Source organism: Petaurus breviceps, unplaced genomic scaffold (assembly GCF_028583685.1).
Source record: "Petaurus breviceps papuanus isolate PSGF00001 unplaced genomic scaffold, PetGlider_PUasm1.0 175, whole genome shotgun sequence".
In the NCBI taxonomy this organism is placed as follows: domain Eukaryota; kingdom Metazoa; phylum Chordata; class Mammalia; order Diprotodontia; family Petauridae; genus Petaurus; species Petaurus breviceps.
The window spans coordinates 44,333,008-44,352,579 of record NW_027185764.1 but is presented as its reverse complement, the minus strand read 5'-3'; the positions used below and the strand labels follow the sequence as shown (position 1 = coordinate 44,352,579).

Genomic DNA, 19,572 nt, shown 5'->3' with positions numbered 1-19,572 from the left:
CCACTATTTCTATCCACTGTACCTGCCAGTTGTTCTGCTTACTAATCCATTTAACCTCACTAAGCCTCTTTTTCTTCTCTGCAGAATGGTGATATTAATAGCACCTACCTCTCAGGACTGTTGTGAGGCTGAAATGACATAGCATATGCAAGAAACTTTATAAACTTTAAAGTGCTACAGAAAAAAAAAAAAGCTATTGTTGGGGTTTTACACCAGAAGGGTGGCTTTCATCATTTAGAGTTCCCTATATACTGATGAAATCACAGACAAAATCCAAAATGATTATTATGTTGTTAAAGCACTTAGAAAAGTGTCCAGTACATAGTTGGTGTTGAATAAATGTTTTATCCTTCCCTTCTCATCTAACTATTGAGTGTCTAAGATGGGATTCAAATTCAGGTTTTCCTGAATCCAAATCCAGTGCTCTATCTACTATGCCATACTGCCCCAATGGCAAGAATAAAAACTGCTTCCATATAGCAGTTTAAAGCATTCAAATCATTTTCATGACAACAATTCTGTGAGGTCAGTAATGCAAGTATTATTCCCTCACCTTTATAGATGAGAAAATTGAGGATCAGAGATGGAGTCACTTGGGGTCGGTCACTCAGCTACTAAGTGTAAGAACCAAGACTCACCTTGAGGCCTCTTACCACCCCATTTCATTACATCATGCTATATTATGTGCATCCTGATATCTAAAGCTTGATACCCCAATAACTCACCGGCAGAATTGTAACATTAGCATAAGCAATCTCTTCATTTTCTTGCATGATCATAATTTTTTCTTGCAGTATATAATCCTCATTCTCAGTAGCTTGATTATCAGGATGAAGTGACAAATTGGGTTCAGCTACCAAGTGAACAGCAATGTTACCAAGTAATCCTTGGTCTCGAATAATTTTTAAATGAACAACTGTGGCATTCTCTGTCAAATAACAAGAAATAACATTCAAACTAAGTCAGTTTTTCTTTTTTACATCAACATTATGCCACGTGATTTTGGTATTTACAAACACTCAGACCCAAGCTTTCCAAAACAATTTTTTGGGTAACAGACAGCCAGAAGTGGGAGAAAGAATAATCACTTTCTCATCAAGATTCTTTCCTTCAATGTTCAGTGAAGATTTATTAAGGACATGCTATATGCAAAGTGTTATTAGGTAATGGAGGGAAGGAAGGAGAAGAGAATAAGCATTTATATAGTGCCTACTATTTGCCTGGCACTTCACTAAGCCCTTCACAAACACATTTCATTTGATCCTTACAACAACTCTGCAGGTGCTCTTTTTTATCCCCATATTATAATGAGATATGAAGACAAAACAGAAAACAAACCTTGACATCTAGGATCTTAACATCTACTATAATAATACAAATTTGCTCTTAATAACCAAGACCAACATAATCAGAAGATGAAGATAGTACCAAAGTCTAAGACAGTGGCTCTCAAAATTATCCCTTGCACAGTATTATTCTTTATGCAGAACTGAGGCATGCTAATGGAGAGTTGCAAGACTTGCACATACATGTGCATACTTGCACATACATTAAACTCCTTATATCACACCCAGTGGGAATTTAATAAACATCCTTTGGGAATCATTGGTCTAAAAAAACTAGGAAAGATTACCTGACTGATTACCTAATGTTAACAATTCCTAATAAGTATTACCTGATTTCTCTGAAAGTGTCACTCAGGAACTGTCAAAGATGGCATTAGTCTACGTGTTCTACCCTACTTCTGTGTCTCTTTTCACCAACCCAAGCCCTACCCTCCAAAGTTGTGTTCCTCTATAAGGCATTTTCCTATAGTTTTATCTAATCAGCTGATCCTTTGTATATATTTTTTACTTTACAAATGTTAATATAAATATCAAATTAAATTGAAGAATATCTTAGGAAAGTGCTTAGTCAAATCAATTCAGCATACATTTGCTATGTACTATGTGTAAGACACCATGGGAGGTACAGAAAATAAGTCAGGCTTCTCATCCCAAGAATAATTCAAGTACCAATTACAAGTGCTTACAAGATTCTACCAAAATTTAAAAAAAATCTAGGTAAATTAAATGGTTAAATTAAATGCAATGTCTCAATAAAAATTTTAAATTATTAAAAGCATGTAATATGTGAAAAGTATTGTAAGCCTTGGGGGAAATTTAGAGTTCAGATAAGTCACAATCCTATCTGGTATGTGACTTCTAGTTGAGTATAACCTATGAACATAATGACTGAAACTGGCCAGTGAATATCATATTACTCTATATCCTACCAAAACTACTGCTCATTGATTCTGTTCACTTAGATAAATAAGCATATAAATACAGGCCTGGGGGGGGGGGCACACATATAATTTTCCATTACACATTAAACTGTAAGTTCTCCTAGAAACTGAGGTTTTTATCTTATCAGAAAGACTTTGGAAACAATAAACAGCATGTCATTGTGTTAAATAAATTTTGTGTAGCAGTTATCCAAATGATTCAGTCTTTTTACCCACACTAACCTATTTATCCTCACTGTATATCAGCAAAACCACCATGAATGAGTCAGTTCCAAATACAAAGAAAAGATGGGTTGACCCAACCTTGACTGAAAGAGAAAGGTAAATAATTTTTGGAATTTTGGAATATTGATGCTATGAATCTGATCGGAACTATATTAGAGATGGATACTATAACCATTTCAAAAACTATGATGACTATGGCCTGAAGATTATCATTGGGGGAAAAAAAACTCTCAAAGTGGGGGAGGGGTGGGCAGAGAAAGGAGAGGACCAGATTAAGAATTCAAATCGTTTCTGTCAAAGACTAATTAAAAAAAAAAAACTATGTCAACTAGAACATTTACCATTTCTCTCTGCAGTCAACTTATATGAGCAGTACTACTAACATGACCAGTGGATTAAGTGGACATTGAAATACTTTGACTAATGAAAGTAATATTAAACTCATATAGAGTACCAAACAGAAAAAAAACACATAAAATGGGAACAGGAATTATATTACATAAAGTGTGCTGAATTAAATTACCACAAAAATGCTTCTTATTTAAAATACTGCCACGTTTATAAAATTTACCTTCAGGCTCTAATACTGTAACAAAGAGAGAATCAGCATGCCAGCCAACCACACCATATGGACAGTCATTTGGGAGAGTAGTTATTACAGCCTTGTTTCTTCTGGGATCAATGGTAGCTCCTCTTATAGGGTCTTGAATCCCTTCTGTGATGACATGGATTAATGTTATAACAATAATCTCAGATAATTCTGGGATGTCATCAGCAAGAACTGACAGGGTGATGGTCAACAGTGCCTGGCCTTCAGAAAATGAAATCTAAAAATTTAGAGAAAAGTATGTCATTGATATTGTTATCACCAATTGATCCTACTGAGATATTATTCATACCATTCAAAAGGAACACCAAGTATGCTTTATTGAAATCTCTCACTGGCTACATATCACAGTAACTATGCATGCAATGAGGCAAAATGTAATTTCAGAAACAATTTGGATTCTCTTTTACTGAAAGTTAGAGGAAAACCTGGTTAGGAACAGGAATCCATTTCTAACACAAGCTAGGAAACTATACCAAGTCGAAATGCCATATGCTGCTTTATGTCTTTTATTAAAGTAAATACTCTTCCTGGGAATACAGGTCCCAAATTACAGACTTATTTGTTAATGGTAATGCAGGACAGGGAAATCATAAATAAATAACACCCACAAATAATCTAAAAATGTCATTGCAGCCTAATAGCTTCAACCTTTTCCCCAAAAACCTTTTGTGAGAATTGTTACTCATTTCCCTTTATTTCCCCTGTGCATGCTCCCATTGGATGTGTTATTTAGCAATGAAATTAGCAAGAAGGATAAGGAAGAGAATCAGCTTGCTGGATAATCCAAAACTCAATATGCATTTAGTGACTGAGCCAAGAGAGAGTTTTAATAACAAAATGGAAAACAATGTATAGTCTATATCTAGAATACTTTTTCAGGAACTAACAATATTATGGAATTAAAATAAAAATAAGTAAAATCAAGTTCACATAGTTTTAAAAAAGCATTAACATATTATACTGTTCCCCGTGTTTTGCACACTGTGAATGCTGTATCACAACAGAACATTAATATGGCTTATCAACAGAGATTTGAATATATTATAGTCCTTGCTAATTACACTGGAGTCCTTGTTATAAGGATCACTGAAATGGAACTGCCCTAGAAGTCAGAAAGCTTTTCAAAGTAGCCCTCTTTATCAGGACCCAGAAAGTGAGCAGGAAGGTAGGACACATAGGTTGATATCTACAGGACAGACAGACACAGACACACACACAGAGTTATTCTCTCTGCAAATGTTTTAAATTTCTAGCCCTACTTTATTCAGACTTTGAGTATGAACTGTGGCACTCCCACCGCTGATTTTAATACCCCTACTCCTTGCTTGCCTTGGCTTCCTCTTTGTTTTCCCTTCACTCAGCTTCTCTTTGCCTTGGTTTCCTCAACCATAAAATGAGAATCATAATTGCACCTAGGGTTGTTGTGCGGATCCAATGAGATAATATTTATAAAGTGCTTAACATAGTGCTTTGCACAGATTGAGCTATATTAATTTTATCCATTAATAATAATAGTGACAGTTACTATTATTGTTATTCCTTACTCCTTACTAAAAAAAATTTAGCTTTTTTTAATCCATCCTCAGAATGGTGACTTGATTATTCTATCTTCTGATTATTTCCTTGCTTTATATAGGCAAGTCACTTAGCCTCTCTGGGTTTCAATTTCCTCATTTGTAAAATGATGGGGTTAAACTAAATAGCCCCTAAGGTCCTTTCTAATTCTGAATCGAGGATCTCCATTTGAATACTGGCAGTCCTGACCTCAAACTGTTCCCCTGCTAAGCCACAGTGATTCAGAATGAATGATAACCTGAGGTCTTTCATGGGATGCTTGTGATGGTGTCAGCATGGCAAAGTAGAAAGAGTCTCGAAATATGGATTTGAAACCCAGTTCTCCCAATATCTTGCTATGTAGTCTTGGGAAAGGTATTTGGTATCTCTGTCTCTTCACCTCCTAAATTTAGGGGGTTGGGATAGATGACCTCTGACATCACTTCCAGAACTAACATTTTATGATGGGATTTCAGATCAATCCACATAAGTCAACTCACCTATTTCCCTGCAGGTTGCTGACAAAAAAAGAACTCATTTCATCCACATACATTTATTAAGGGTCATCTATACACAAGACACCATGCTAGGTCCCTGTCAAGGACTTCATTATTCTACTAGGTGCTATATGTACAAGCAAATACATCTGTATTTGAAAGATAAATAAACGCAAGATAAATCAATGAAAGATAATTTGGGGAGGAAGAGAACACTAACACACGGAGGGCATCTGAGAAGACTCCAAGGAAAAGGCAGAATCTGAACTGAGTTGGAGGAAACTGAGAATTTTATGTGGTGGAAGCAAGGTATGTATGCATTCTAAGCATTGAGAATGACTCCTCTGAAGTTACAGAAACAGAAGATGGATCATCAAGAACAAGGACAGAGAGTTGTTCAGTTTTGGCTGGAACTTTGAGTACATGAAAGGAAGGGAGTAATACAAAATAAAGATCCCAAGGGAGGCTGGAACCAAATTGTGGAATATATTAAGTGACACTCAGAATTCTGAGTCTGCATTGTATTCATGAGACAACAAGGAACAAAAAAAAGATTCTGAATAGGTGATAGGGTTCTAGAGTTGAAATGTAAGCTCCTTGAGGGTATATTTTTTTCATTTCTGTTTATTTTTTAAACTCCTAATAAATGACATATTTTAAGTCATTTGTTTGTATATGTATTCCACATGCTAGGCACTTGGGATATATATCTAAAAAAGGAAATAATTCCTGCCCTCTGAGAGATTATTTTCAACATTAAAACCATGTCACCTACTCAAAAATCTTTTGTGGTTCCTTTTGTCTCATGAATAAAATGCAAACCCTTCTGAGTGTTACTTAATGGTGTCCACAATTTGGTTCCAATCTACCTTTGTCAACTTATTCACATCACTATCTCCCTTTGAGATGCATAAAACTCGATTCTAAAAATTCTCTTTCACTGATTGATTAGGTTGCCTCAACTTGCCATTGACCTTTATTATTAATCTCCAGTATGGTTCAGAGAGATTACAGGACCTGTACTATACTGAAATCTGAGCTACTTCCCTGGATCCTTCAATGAGTGGTCCCCCTTCAACTAAGAAAGTCTGACCTCATGTTGAATTCCACGTTTCAGTGATTTGGCATTATAGTCACAATCCAAAAGGCATACAGCAAAAGCCTAATAGAAGATGTTTAGCATCTCTCAATACCAATTGTCATCATATGGGAATTTCGTTGTAATTTCATAAATTACATACCACCCCTGATGTGGGAAATATATCACTAATACTTCCAGTAGCTACCCATTCTACTGTTATCCGACCATACGTTCCTTTTAAACGTTCAACGTTCAAGGTTATCAGGTTATCCTGTTCCATTTCTTCTACTTGTTTATATAACGAATTCTGGAAATGCAGAGGAACAACAAACACATTAGCCATTTAAATTGTATAGCCAGAATTATATCATTATTTAATATTATTAGATTTTCACAAAATTGCAAGTATTAGGTATAATATGTAAAATGATACTATCTTGAGTGGGACAAAGCACCAGTTTGGGAGAGTTAGGAGATAAGGATTCTAGTCCCTGTCACTAAATCACTAAATTTCTCTGGGTTTTAGTTTCCTCTTCTGTAAGAGGCAGCTAGGTGGTACAATGAATAGAATGGTAGGCCTAGAGTCATGAAGATCCAAGTTCAAATCAAGCCTCAGACCCTTACTAGTCATGTGACTAGGCAAGTCATTAAGCCTCTGTCTGCCACATTTTCCTCAACTATATTATAGGGATGTTAATAGCACCTACTTCCCAGGATTGTTGTCAGTCACTCAATAAACATTTATTAAGTACCTACTATATTCCAAGAACTGTGTTAAGGGCTCAGGATGCAAGGAGTAGCCTCCAATCTAATGGAGGAGACACCAAGCAAACATATATGTATACATAAACTATATGCAAGAAAAATAGAAAATAAAAAATGAAGAGTTGTCGAGAAAGACTTGCTGGAGAATATGGGATTTTAGTAAAAAATGGTTTTTTTGTGAGGATTAAACGACACAATAGTTCCTTGCACATAGAAGGCACTTGATGTTTATTTGTTTGCTTCCTTCCTATGAAAGGCTTCAACTGAATAATGAATAATAACCAAAATAACTCACATTCTAGTTCTATGAATCCCATTTATGGAAGTTCCCATTCTGTTTTGTTACTGTTACCTTTAGAATCTAATAAAAAAAAGTACTGCTGATTTTCCTTCCCTTCTCTGTCAATTTCAGATGTTTTATATTTCATTTATAAGACTTTAACTTCATTTTCCCTGCCAGCAGTCTTTCTCTCTTGCTAGCTTTCTCATTTTCCTCATGTTCACAATCATACTCTCTAGGCACTTTTTCTAATTCCATTCCCATTTTCAACTGTGTATGTTCTTAATGTGCCTTGCTTGATACCTGTAACATCTCTTCTTAAATGCTTGCACTTCTTTCCTTCAAAATCACTGAATTCCCCTAAGATACAATACAGAACACACAGCTTTTCGGGGCAGGCTCTCCTCCTCATCTTCTGGAAACATTAAGTTCCAATTCTATTTAAAATGCTAAATCCTTGAGAAAGGATCGTGTCTAGCTATATTTTATACAACATTTTAACATCATGTTACAGATGTTAGATAGTAATAAAATCATGCCCAAAGCAATCAAACATTCCCTGAGAAACTGTCACCATTTCTAAAATGTGCACATCATTTATTCACAAGGGACCATATAGCTCTTAGGAAGCCTTGCTTCCCTGGCTGTGTGCATTCAATTAATGAGGTTAGTCAATGAGGATTTGATGCAACCAGAAAACACATGTGAAACACTCATTAGTTACTTTCCTTAATCAAATGTGCTCTTGCCAGATTGTCCAGACTCCACGAGGCCTTCATTAAGTAATTCCAATTAAAAGATTTAGAATGAAGTCAGATCCATTATATAGAATTAGCCCAAGTCTCCTGAATACTTGGAAACAAGAAACTAACAAGAATTTACTAAAAAGAACCTAGCATACCTAAGTGACCAACAAGTAACAGACTTTCCTTCACATACAAAGATGATACATATTCATAGTCAACAAAAATACTGTAAGGTTTTGTTTTGTTGCTTTGTTTTGTTTTTCCTCAGCCAAGCCATAAGGTCCTGAGGGGAAGCAGGGGTTGTTTTTGTTTTATAACTGTATCCTCAGTAACTAACAGTGCTTTGCACAGAGCAAGACCACTAATAAATGTTTGTGGTAATGAAATTTATCTTTTCCTCTCTATCACGCAGCCTCCTCATTATGAATGGATACCACGCATTTGTAAGAAAACGGGTGAGGTTTTGGGGTGCCATCTGCAGCCGTGGAACATGATTTCTCTAACTTAACTAGCTTATTAGAAAGTTGACTAACTTATGGAGACAGAAACTGCTACTCTATGTGACTCATTAGCACTCTATACCAGAGGGTGGTAATGTGGAGTCCCTAATTTTTTTTTACTATTTTGATTATTTCAATATAATTGACTCTCTTTGTATTCCTACATTTTTTTATTTTACACAATTAAAAAATATTTGGAAAAAGGGTTAAAAGAAAAATGTTAAGAATACTTGTTCTAAGGAAAGTACAGTGAGAAAACAAATGATGGAAAAAAAAGTCATAGTAGAGAAGGGATCAGTCTCAGAAGAGAGAATAAACGATACCACTTGGGTGTTCAGTACACTAGAATCACAACAAAAGGCAACGCTTTTGATAAGATAATCAATATTTTAAATCAATACTAGTAATTTGTGAACAAAATGAATTAAGTAAAAAATGTACATTAATCAGACCTCTTACATGATATCAGTTATTTCATCACTCACTTTAGGCACACTCAAAGCAGTCTGAAATAAATGAAATCTAGATAGCCCATCATAAAGTATATCTATAGACCTCTTTAAAAATATAAATACCAACAGTAAGTTTGTTCTGTTTTATAGCAAAGCAAAATTGCTAATACAACAGAATATAATTGTCTTCTGTCTGTAGCACCAAGAGTTAGAGTTGATATCAAGACTTAGATGTTCCAGGATCTGAGTACACTAGCCAGAGAAGAATATTGACTCTCAAATACAAATTCCTGAAATGGCCTTGTTTCTCAAAGGCATTCTTGGCTATGATCAACTACTACTACTCCTAGCTCAAGGACCCCTGAATGGATTTTAGGTCTAGAAGTGTGAGGTGAGGGTACTCACCCAAAGTTCCTCGACAATGGCAAATAAAGAACCTTCATGAATTGGTCAATTATTTATCAAATTATTTGAATTTGCACCCCATATATCAATTTGGGTAGAACCAATTACCATATTTTATGTAATAATAACTTTGAATAGTGTGAATTCAAACACAAGGGAACCTAGCTGTGGAACATTACTTTTCTGCTTACATTCCATCCACAGAATTCACACAACTAAAAGGAGGTATATAAAATATTCCTGAATGTGCAAAAGTATTATAGAAATGCAGAAAATTATCCCAACTTCTAAGACCAAGATTTTTATACTAGTACCTGAGCAAATGCAATGATTCCATAGGCATCATCGTTAGATGGAATAACTATTTTCACATAATTATTAATACCAATCTCTGCCCCTCCTTTGGGATTTTTAAGCTGAACTCTGAAAGATTCTTCTTCCTCTGGTATTATGTCATCAAGAATATTGACTGTAATTATAGCTTCCTTGGTTCCAGGTGTGAATATCAATTCACCTGAACTGGCATGAGAAACATATATATGTATATACATACACATACATATTCATACATAAATATATACATACACACATATGATGAGTACAAAAAATAAGGAACAGGATAGACTGGTCATTAACATCGCAAAACACTAATAAATGTCAATAATTGGAATAACAAAAGTACTTCCTCAAAAATAAAAATGTTCAAATTGATAAGATATCTTTGGCTAAATATAGTACACAAACCTTAGGGATATACTTGGGGTATATCAATATAATATCTCTTGATTCCTATGCATTTAAATTTTAAGTCACCACAGAAATTTTGGTCCTAGACCAGTGAGCTCCAAAAGAGGAAAGAGTAAACTAATGCAAAGCAGGGCAGCACATGCTCCATAAGTCATAGCTCTAGAGAGCTATCTGGTAACACTAAGAGGTTACATGACTTGCCAGGATGTGTCAGAGTCAGGACTTAGATCTAGTTCCTTCTGACTCCAAGGCCAATTGCCTATCCTGTGCCATTCACCAAAGGGGTACTTAAAAAAATATATAGAATGCGAAATATAAAGTACACTAAGATACTCAGTATAAAACGTGAAACCTACCTGGGAATAAAATCAGATTGGTCTGAGATATAAGACAATTCATAGATCTGTGAGTGATGGACTCCAGCTAAAACAATGAGATTTTTGCTTGAATTCAGTGACCTCACAATAACAAAAGCTGCATCATTAGCAGAAGGTGCTCCCAAAACAAAAGAGAATTGATTCAACTCTGAACTCCAGCAGTAGATAGCAGATTCAACTTTGCCAACAAGAAATATATGCACTGTAAGGAATAAGGAAAAGAAAGAAAAAATAAAAATGATAAAAGGAATGAACAACCTTTAAAAATGCTATGAACCAACTGATAACACCATGGTTATATGCCCATTGTCCATTTGAAATGTTTCCTAAATCACAGATCTGTCCACATCACCCCTCTACTCAATAAACTCCACTGGCTCCCTATCATCTCCATTATTAAATATTAAAATCCCCTTTCTGGTATTCAAAGCCCTTCAAAACCTCTCCTCTTCCCTTTCCAGTCTTCTTACACTTTGCACCCCATCCCAGACCTTCTAAATCAATAGCCACAACAAAGAAATTTAAAAAGAGGCTAAAAATGGTCTCAGCCAAAAAACACCTGATCTCCTTGCTAAGCATAAAGACACAAAAAACAAGGATGTAGAGTGTAAACTCATCTGTAACAATTTAGAGAGCTGGATATTGGAAGAATGTGAATAATGTTACCTCATTATTATCGAGAAGCAGGGTACAAAAAAAGAGAGAAGGAGATTTGGGGAACATTATGAAGGTACAAGTGGCAAGATGGGGTAACAGCCAAGGGAATTATGAGACTAAAAGAATCCTGAAGTTTCCTAGCTGGGTCATCAGTGACATGCTAATAGTGTGGACTATACTTAAGAAGGTAGTTATAAAGCAGGAATATAAAAGGAATGGAAGATGAATGTAACTGTTCTGTAATTAATACTACTGTGCTATAAGAAATGATGAAATGGAAGGATTTAACAGAAACCTTGGAAGACTTGTATGAAATGGTGAAGAACGAGGAGGACAACTTATACAAATAAAAGCATTATAAGGACAAACAACTTGAAAAGACTTAAAAACATTCAGTGACCACACAGAGAACTGATAATGAAGTTCCAGAAAATTGAGACATGCATTTTTGGACATGGCCAATATGGGAATCTATTTTGCATGAACATGCATATTTTTACAAGGGGTTTTTTTTCTTTTTTTTTTTCATGTGTTAAGTTTATGCATGTGTTGCGGCTATTAACTTTTGGAACGAAATGTATTTGATCTGGAGGGTCAGTGACTTGGCCACCCCATGCCCAAAGTTACAAAAAGTCTGAACACTTATAAAGTACAGAATAAATTTGTCCTTTAAAAATTTAAAAACCAAAAAGTAACTTCATGATGAGAGGGTAAGTTTTAGTCATAAAACTTGCATGGTTTTTGGTGGTTATCCTTGTAAAAAATAGAGGTCCGCATTCTTCATTATATCAGTAGTCCAAGAAAAATTACAGTTTCTTGTTAAGTATGGAGTATCCTCTTTTTAATCTAAGAAAAATGGATGCCTTCTGCATTGAATCCACGTAGCAATCTAATGAAGTCATCTATGTCCATGGAATGGGCCCATTTGTCACTGAAATCTGTATCCATTAGGATTTTCTGTATTTTATCTGCAATGCTAAAAACTTCTAGTATTGCCATATTATGGACTGAACAATGAATCTGGTAATTTTTTTTCCAAAAGCTGTTGCACCGCACTTGACTTAAACGCTGCAGAGTCTTGTTTACAAATGTTATCCGCACTAGACCATCCCACTTCTGGAAATTGATAGGTGGTGGTGGATTCCTAGGTTCTATCCTTACCACACTTGACTCAACTTTTGGTGGCAGTCTGAAGTTATTCTTCCCAACTTTCATCAGATGATCCACTTGTGCTAGTAACTGGGTATTAATGGAAAGTCTGCAGTATAGCTTGTCTCCTGGTTTTGCAACCAAACGGAGAGCAAATTCTCTCTGGAACATAAGTATAGCACACTGAAAAACTGAGTATAATTCTACAGGGAGAAAAAATGGATCTTTAATGAAATAGAAGACTTCCAAGCACTCCTGGTGAAAAGAACAGAGCTGTGTAGAAACTTTGACGTTCAAACAAATATTATTTCATCAGATCCTCAGAGCAACTTTGTAAGGTAGGTGCTTTTATCTCCATTTTTCAAATGAGGAAATTAAGGCAGACAGCTTAAATGACTGTTCAGGATCTCATAGCTATTGTGTCTGAGGTTGATTTATTGCTACGTCTTCCTAACTCCAGCCTTGGCACTTTATCCACTGTATCACCTAGCTGTCTGATAAGGCAAATTTGCCACACAAGCATCGGAGGATGGCAAGTCGGTTTTCAACACATGACCAACAATTACTTGAAGTTTGCTTGCCTGGGGCATTCTCTGAACCCTTTTGTGAAGTTCAGCTACTAGCCTTGTCAAGTTCACAGGCAATAACCTTTTTCTAGTAGTTTCACAGTCATGTTTCTAGTGCCAGGACCAACTTCTAGGACCACATCTGTTGGTCTTAAGGCAGCCACCAGCACTATTCGGCTCCTGCCGCTCCCAGTGCCGGCTGCTGGTCTCCAACTTTCTCTTCCACATCTCAACTCGGGAGCCGAGCTCTGAGCCCGGAGACCCCACCGAAATACAGCTGCTCCCCAGCACGTGAAGGAGAGGGCCCGGGAAGAACCTGAAGCCCCTCCCCCTCTCAAGGGTTTTGTTTTTCTTTATTCAGGGGGTGGGGAAGAAATAGATCTTTATTAATGGAAAAAATAAATTTAAAATAAAAAAATAGAATTACAAGCAGATCTTTATTATATTAAATTTAGTTTGTGATAAGAAAACTTATAGACAATACACCATTTAGAACTGTAGAGAAAGAGAAAGTTCAGTCAGTATCTGCTGAACCCTCTGTCCTCTACTCTCTTTTCTGAAGATCTTATTTACTCCTAAATTACAACTTTCACCTCCACATAAATGGCCTCCAAATTTATATCTCCTCCCCTCAACACTAAAGATATGATCCACAGCTCTCGGTTCCTGCTGAAATTTCTATTACCTCAAGCTCGAATGTTTAAAATAAAACATCCTATTTATTTAAAAAAAAATCTCCTCCTCCTGACCTTTTTTTTTTTTATCAACAGTATCATCATTTTCCAGGTTACCCAGTCCTGAAACCTAGGAGTTAATACTTATGGGACACTAAATGACCCTGGCGATCTGGGTATGTCCAGGAAAACCCTGTTACCTTTGGGGTTCAAGGCCCTCTCCTCAATAGTACTCCAATAGAACAGACCTTTTGAATTTTATCTTCTTTTTAAAAAAAAGCCTAGAACTGTGATTTGATAAATGGCAAACTCCCAATGAGGAAATGCAGAGTTGTGAGCCTGAGGGCATTGGCAGAGGCACTAAAAGGGTGAACCATGTGTAGCTCTGGACAACAGCTTGTCCAGCGACATAATCAGCATGTATCAGATGTAGGACTTGAACCCAAACCTCCCTGGCTCCAAGACCACCAGTTTTCTGTCCACTACACCACCATGCCTCTCATTCCCTGTAGTCACCTTTCACAAATTCTCAGTTCCTGCTCAACTCATCTATTTAAGTTTTCTCAGCCCTTTGTCTCTGCTATTCATTTGGCAAATTATTATTAAACTTCTGTATTTTATTCATTTTACAAGCATTTATTTTCTGTCCCAGCCCTTTCCCTTCCCTCTTCCCATTAAACAAATGAAGAATAAAATAAAATAAAACTCTAATAATAAACTCTAGCAAAATAAGTGACCACACTGATCATACCTCAAAATGTTTCTCTCATTCTACAGTTTAAGTCACCTCTCTGGAAGGAAGTGAATAGTAAGTTTTATTTTAGGGCAACTGGAATCATGGTTCATCATTTCATGGATCAGATTTCCAAAGTCTTTCAAAATTGTTTTTTATTAAATAGCTCTTGTCATTATATAAATTATTTTCATTAATTTGAAGAAGTTTTTCCAGTTTCCTCTAAAAATAATCATTCAAATGGCACGATAATATTCATTACATTCACATACCATTATTCATTTAACCATTCTCCAATAGGTGGGTCCTCCCCTAATTTCCAGTTTGGTATTATTACGAAAAGAGTAGCTATAAATAATTTTGTACATTGGCCCTTTTCTTCTTCCTTTGATTTCTTTTGGGTATTGACCTATAAGTATCACTGGATTGAAGGGCATGGACAGTTTGATTTAACTTTGGGGCATAGTTCCAAATTGCTTTCCAGAATGGTTGGACCACTTCTCATCTCCACCAACTATACATCACCATGTCTATTCCTCCATCCCCCCATGACATGAGAGACAGCTTTAACTTTGAAGTTAGAGGAGCCAGAATTAAATTTCTGGTCCTGCTTTTTCTGTCAGCGTGATCTTGAGGCCCTCTAGAACTTAATTTTCCTTAATTATACAGTGAAAAAGTTGAATTAGATGACCCTGAAGATTCCTTCCAGCTCCACATACATGTTACCCCTCTGACTTTTCCCTTTAACAACTTTTTCCATTTGTTTAATTCTTTTTATTGCATTTCAAGATGGCACATGTAAAACTAGAGAAAATCTTAAGAAGACCAAAACCTAAAGTCTTCTATTAAGTTTAAGAATTCTCCAATTGTAGGAAGGGTTGGAATAGTTCTTAATCAAAAACCCCAATTAAAGTTCCTGTCAATTATTTTGTAGCATATTAAATCTAATTTGGATATTTTTATTCCCACAATCTTGTACGTATAGAAATGAATTAAAATTCAATTTAATTAAAAGTAAGTTTATTATTATTGTTATTATTATTATATGAAAGTACTGGTTACAGTTAGAATAATTCCACAAACATTAATCCATACCTATCCCTGAGGTAGGTGTAAAGAAGTGGATCCTGCTTACAGCACCAAAATCTAGGGATTGGAAATATCTTAAAGAAGATTGCCCTGTCTCCCAGACGAAAATGTCTGTCGAACTCTTGTCTCCTAGAAGAAAAGAATAAAAGTAAAGTCTGAAGGCAAAAATTAGAGAACAAGCAATAAAATTAACCAGGAAAACACATAATAAAGGAATGTTAAATTTAGTAAATAGAATATAATTAAAATGGAAATAGGTCATCCTTTTTTTTACACTACAACAAAATGTATATATGGTTAACAAATAAACTAACACATGGTAAACAAGAACACAAAGGTAAAACAATGTTTGACTATGTTAGAGGAATAGTTGATTTTTCCCTTTGAAAGTATAGTTATTAAGTGGAAGAATCACCTTTCAAATTCAGAGAAAATTTCAAAAACAACTTTACTACCTGAAGTCTCTAGACAACATCACTGACACTCATTAACCACAGGTCAGCTTACAAAATTAAGCTATATCAGATGTTGCTTAAGGTTACATGTCTAAGATTTTATCATGATAAGTTTTGTATCATGAGTAGAAACCTACCATGGTCAAATTTATTTTCAATTCTACCCTGGGAACACTTTTTAGTGGCTCAAAAACCTAAGCATGGACTAAAAACTTTAAAAATGCGTTTCCAATTCTTTTGTTACTTCACCCTATAACAGAGCTTAAGTTGTGTGGTTCTGTGTCTATTCCCATCTCTATCCATAATACTACATATCATTCATCTATCTCAAAGAAATATTTTTATGGATTGGCTAAAAAATTGTCAAGCAATTTTCTCATATAAAGTACCATATGAATACTAAATGACTTCAATAATATCTACATGTGCATCTGCTAAGGCTTTATTTTATTACCTAGTGATATTCCTTTGGCAAAAATTAAGTAGATGTCATCTTCTGAAGACAAAGCCTCCACATGCACTGTCCCAATGATGGACACTTCTTGAAAGTGACTAAACTCATTGCCTGACCATCTGAACAAAATGGAATTTAGTCCAGGGTCAGATGGGGAGACAGCTAGGAACATGGATCCTCCTCTGGGAAACAAGGTCATGCTCAGCACTCCATTAACAGGAAGTTTTTGATGCGGCACGAAACTTCCACTAACCCATCTGAAGACCTGTAGGAGACGTTAAAAAGCAAAATTATCTTTTACTGGGACCTTAGAGTTTTCGACAACCTAATATATCAAATAGTGCTTCTCTGATCAGGGACCCCTTTTAATTCACCTAAAGCTCAAGAACAATTTCATAAGCCAAACATGCTTTTATTTTCAAAAATGAAAGGAAACAAACCTCTTAGGCAGGGAGAAAAATGAGTCTCAGATGGGTACTGACACAAAATTGCTTTCTTTTCCTGTTTGTTTAGTAGGCTGTATGGAACTGAATCAATTCCTAAAATCGTTAGACCTAAAGAATCTTAGTGTTCACAGCAACCCTATTTTTATGTGAATTTTCTAAAAAATAAATTAAGGCACTGAAAAAAGTCTCACAATGACCAGTAGTAACTGGTAATATAATAATGTAGCCCATTATAGGGAAGAAAATAATATGCAGGAAAATACCCAGTCTTCTCTGAGAAGGCTCAAATTTGATCTAAATAATGACAGTGCATGTAGTCTTTGGGGGAAGTAAAGCTGCCAGTGCTTGTCTTAAGCATGAAGAGCGACCCAGGCTATTTAATTTCCCAGGCATTCAACCAAGCCACTTTCTAGGAAAACTGAATAAATTAATTTTATAAAAGAAACAAAACATTTAATCAGTTCTGTAATAAATCAATGCCTCAGTTCCATTTTCTTATTTGACATTTAAGTATGACTATGTTTTAATCCTGAGCTCTAAGCTATGGTACTAAAAGAAAAAAAAAACTAGATTTTTTTTTCAAACATAGAAAAAGCGCAAACCTGAGTCAACTCAGAATCATCCCTCTGACTTGCAACAATCAAATAATGTTGATTAGTTGAAGTAAAATGTTTTACTTGACTACTTTCTGGAACTACAATGATCTGTTCCTATAAGGAAGGCATAATAATACAATTAAAATTAAGAAAAAGAGAACTGAGTTATGAAAAGCATGATCAAAATCATTAGCTATTTTTACAAGTAACATAACTTAGAGTGTCATGAGTTCTATATTTACATTGGTTTCTTACAAATATTTGAAGGAAGACAGGAAAAAATTGTACTGAATTATTGTTCTGTGATCCTAACTAAAGAAATATATGACAAATTGCTTAAAAAGACACGTCTGTAAAGGAGTTGGGGGGAGGGGGAAAGATGAGAGGATTCCCATGATCAGTTTGATGAATGCTCCCAATCAACTTCATGAGTTCACGGGATGTGAGTCTTTGGGGTCAGGTAAGCTCTACCCCTTGAAGAATGTGGACTTGTAGTAGAAAGTGAACTCTGACAAACAGAAGTGTGTATAGAATGATTTTACATATACATATACACACATTTGTGTCCAATAGTAGCTATTTCTAGGTCTGGGTACGAGGGAGAAAAAAGAGGGGAGAAGAAAGTTGTATAACTTTGTTATATATCTAAAAGGAATAGCAAGCTGTATATAACAGATGTGCAGTTTCATATATAATCATTTTTTTTTCTACTCTGTCATGAAAATACTTGTTTTATTTCTTAAATTCAGATTAAATAAAATTTTTTTAGAGAAAAGGGGATAGCTCCTGAATGGTTATCAGGGCCTATGGTCTTCATTAAGATGACTCGGGAGGTTGAACTCTTATTAGAAGACCCCCCCCCCTTTGAAACGGCCTACAAAAGTTCAACAATCACACTGCTCAGCTCTGTTTTCCTTTTTTTTTTTACTTTTCCCTAGACTATATTACGACAGAGTAGGTCTGTGTATTGGAAGAGGGATTTCAATTCTTAGGAAATGTGATCACCAAATAAAGTCTTTTAGGCAGAAGAAAAAAAAAATGTAATTTCCAGGGCAACTCTGGTCCAAGAGTAAAGCCAAGTTTAAGAGTCTGAAGACTTAGCCTTTAAAAGAGAATGAGAGGAGCGGCTAGGTGGCACAGTAAATAGAACACTGGCCCTGGAGTCAGGAGGACCTGAGGTCAAATCCAGCCTCAGACACTTAACACTTACTAGCCGTGTGATCTAGGGCAAGTCACTTAACCCCAACTGTTCTGCCTTCCCCCCTCCAAAAAACAAACAAACAAAATAAATAAAAGAGAATGAGAGTCCCTAACTAGCATCTCTCTAGGAAAAAGATAACCAAAGAAGTTGGAAGTTTGCCTATTTTAACTATTAAAATGAGTAACTAAGACCATTTTGATGTAAAAGAAAATTGCTCTCTAAGAGCTCCAAAGGATGTTTCCCTTCTGTAGGAGTCTAAGACCTCAGAGTAGTACTGGGGTCTCTGGGGAAGTGAAAAATAATGACACACTAAAATATCAGGGCATTGCTTGCTTGGCAACCCCAAAATTTGTTTGCCTACTGGGAGACAAACCACAGGTAAACTATGAACTTTGGAAGGACAGTGTAGGACCTAATGGGAAATCTAAGCATCTACCAGAAATTCAGTATTGCCCCTATGGCATGCCCAAATTCAGTTCCTTCTAAAGGGGACAATTCTGAATTTTCCATGTTTTATGCTTATTTATAGTGAGTTCTCTGAATAATTTCTGAGTTGCTATAATCACTTATGGACTCCTATGCAGCCTTTGAAGCTTCTAAGGGATGAAATTAAGGCTATCCTCTCTATCCATATGTACCTTGAGTAGTTATACAGGAACTAAGGAAGTCTAGCATTTGTGACACCCAGAATCTTAGGGAGCCCTGGGTCATAAGTTACACACCTTGAAAGACAAAGTTTCTTTCCAACTAAAGTTAGACCATAGTCTGATACTTCAACAAAATTATAAAAATCTGAAATCTTAAGAAATGTCATATATAAAAATATTAATTTTTTACCAGGAATAATTTGAACTCAGATGTGATAGTATATATGCTGTTCTTAGAAGGTTTCTCTCCATCTTTTTCTCCATGAGTGATCACAACATAGGGGGAACCATTGATATAAAATGTCTCACAGCTTTTAGGATTTTTTATATTAATGTCCTAAGAAGTAAGCAATAAAAAAGTGAGAAATATACAAATACA

The 19,572-nt window shown here is 35.6% G+C and overlaps 1 protein-coding gene and 1 pseudogene across 1 annotated transcript in view; both read right to left on the bottom strand.

Annotated features, from left to right (window-relative positions):
* Positions 1 to 19,572, bottom strand: part of ADGRV1 (adhesion G protein-coupled receptor V1) — a 718,949-nt gene that overhangs the window by 543,024 nt on the left and 156,353 nt on the right. Inside the window, exons 46-54 of the mRNA XM_069085086.1 lie at positions 19,384 to 19,530; positions 17,352 to 17,459; positions 16,304 to 16,568; positions 15,401 to 15,523; positions 10,506 to 10,728; positions 9,717 to 9,921; positions 6,415 to 6,561; positions 3,084 to 3,339; positions 726 to 928 (exon numbers count right to left, since the gene is read on the bottom strand). Of these exons, the coding sequence (XP_068941187.1) occupies positions 726 to 928; positions 3,084 to 3,339; positions 6,415 to 6,561; positions 9,717 to 9,921; positions 10,506 to 10,728; positions 15,401 to 15,523; positions 16,304 to 16,568; positions 17,352 to 17,459; positions 19,384 to 19,530 (1,677 nt within the window). The remainder of the gene's footprint in view (positions 1 to 725; positions 929 to 3,083; positions 3,340 to 6,414; positions 6,562 to 9,716; positions 9,922 to 10,505; positions 10,729 to 15,400; positions 15,524 to 16,303; positions 16,569 to 17,351; positions 17,460 to 19,383; positions 19,531 to 19,572) is intronic.
* LOC138159110 (dimethyladenosine transferase pseudogene) lies at positions 12,030 to 12,517 on the bottom strand (annotated as a pseudogene).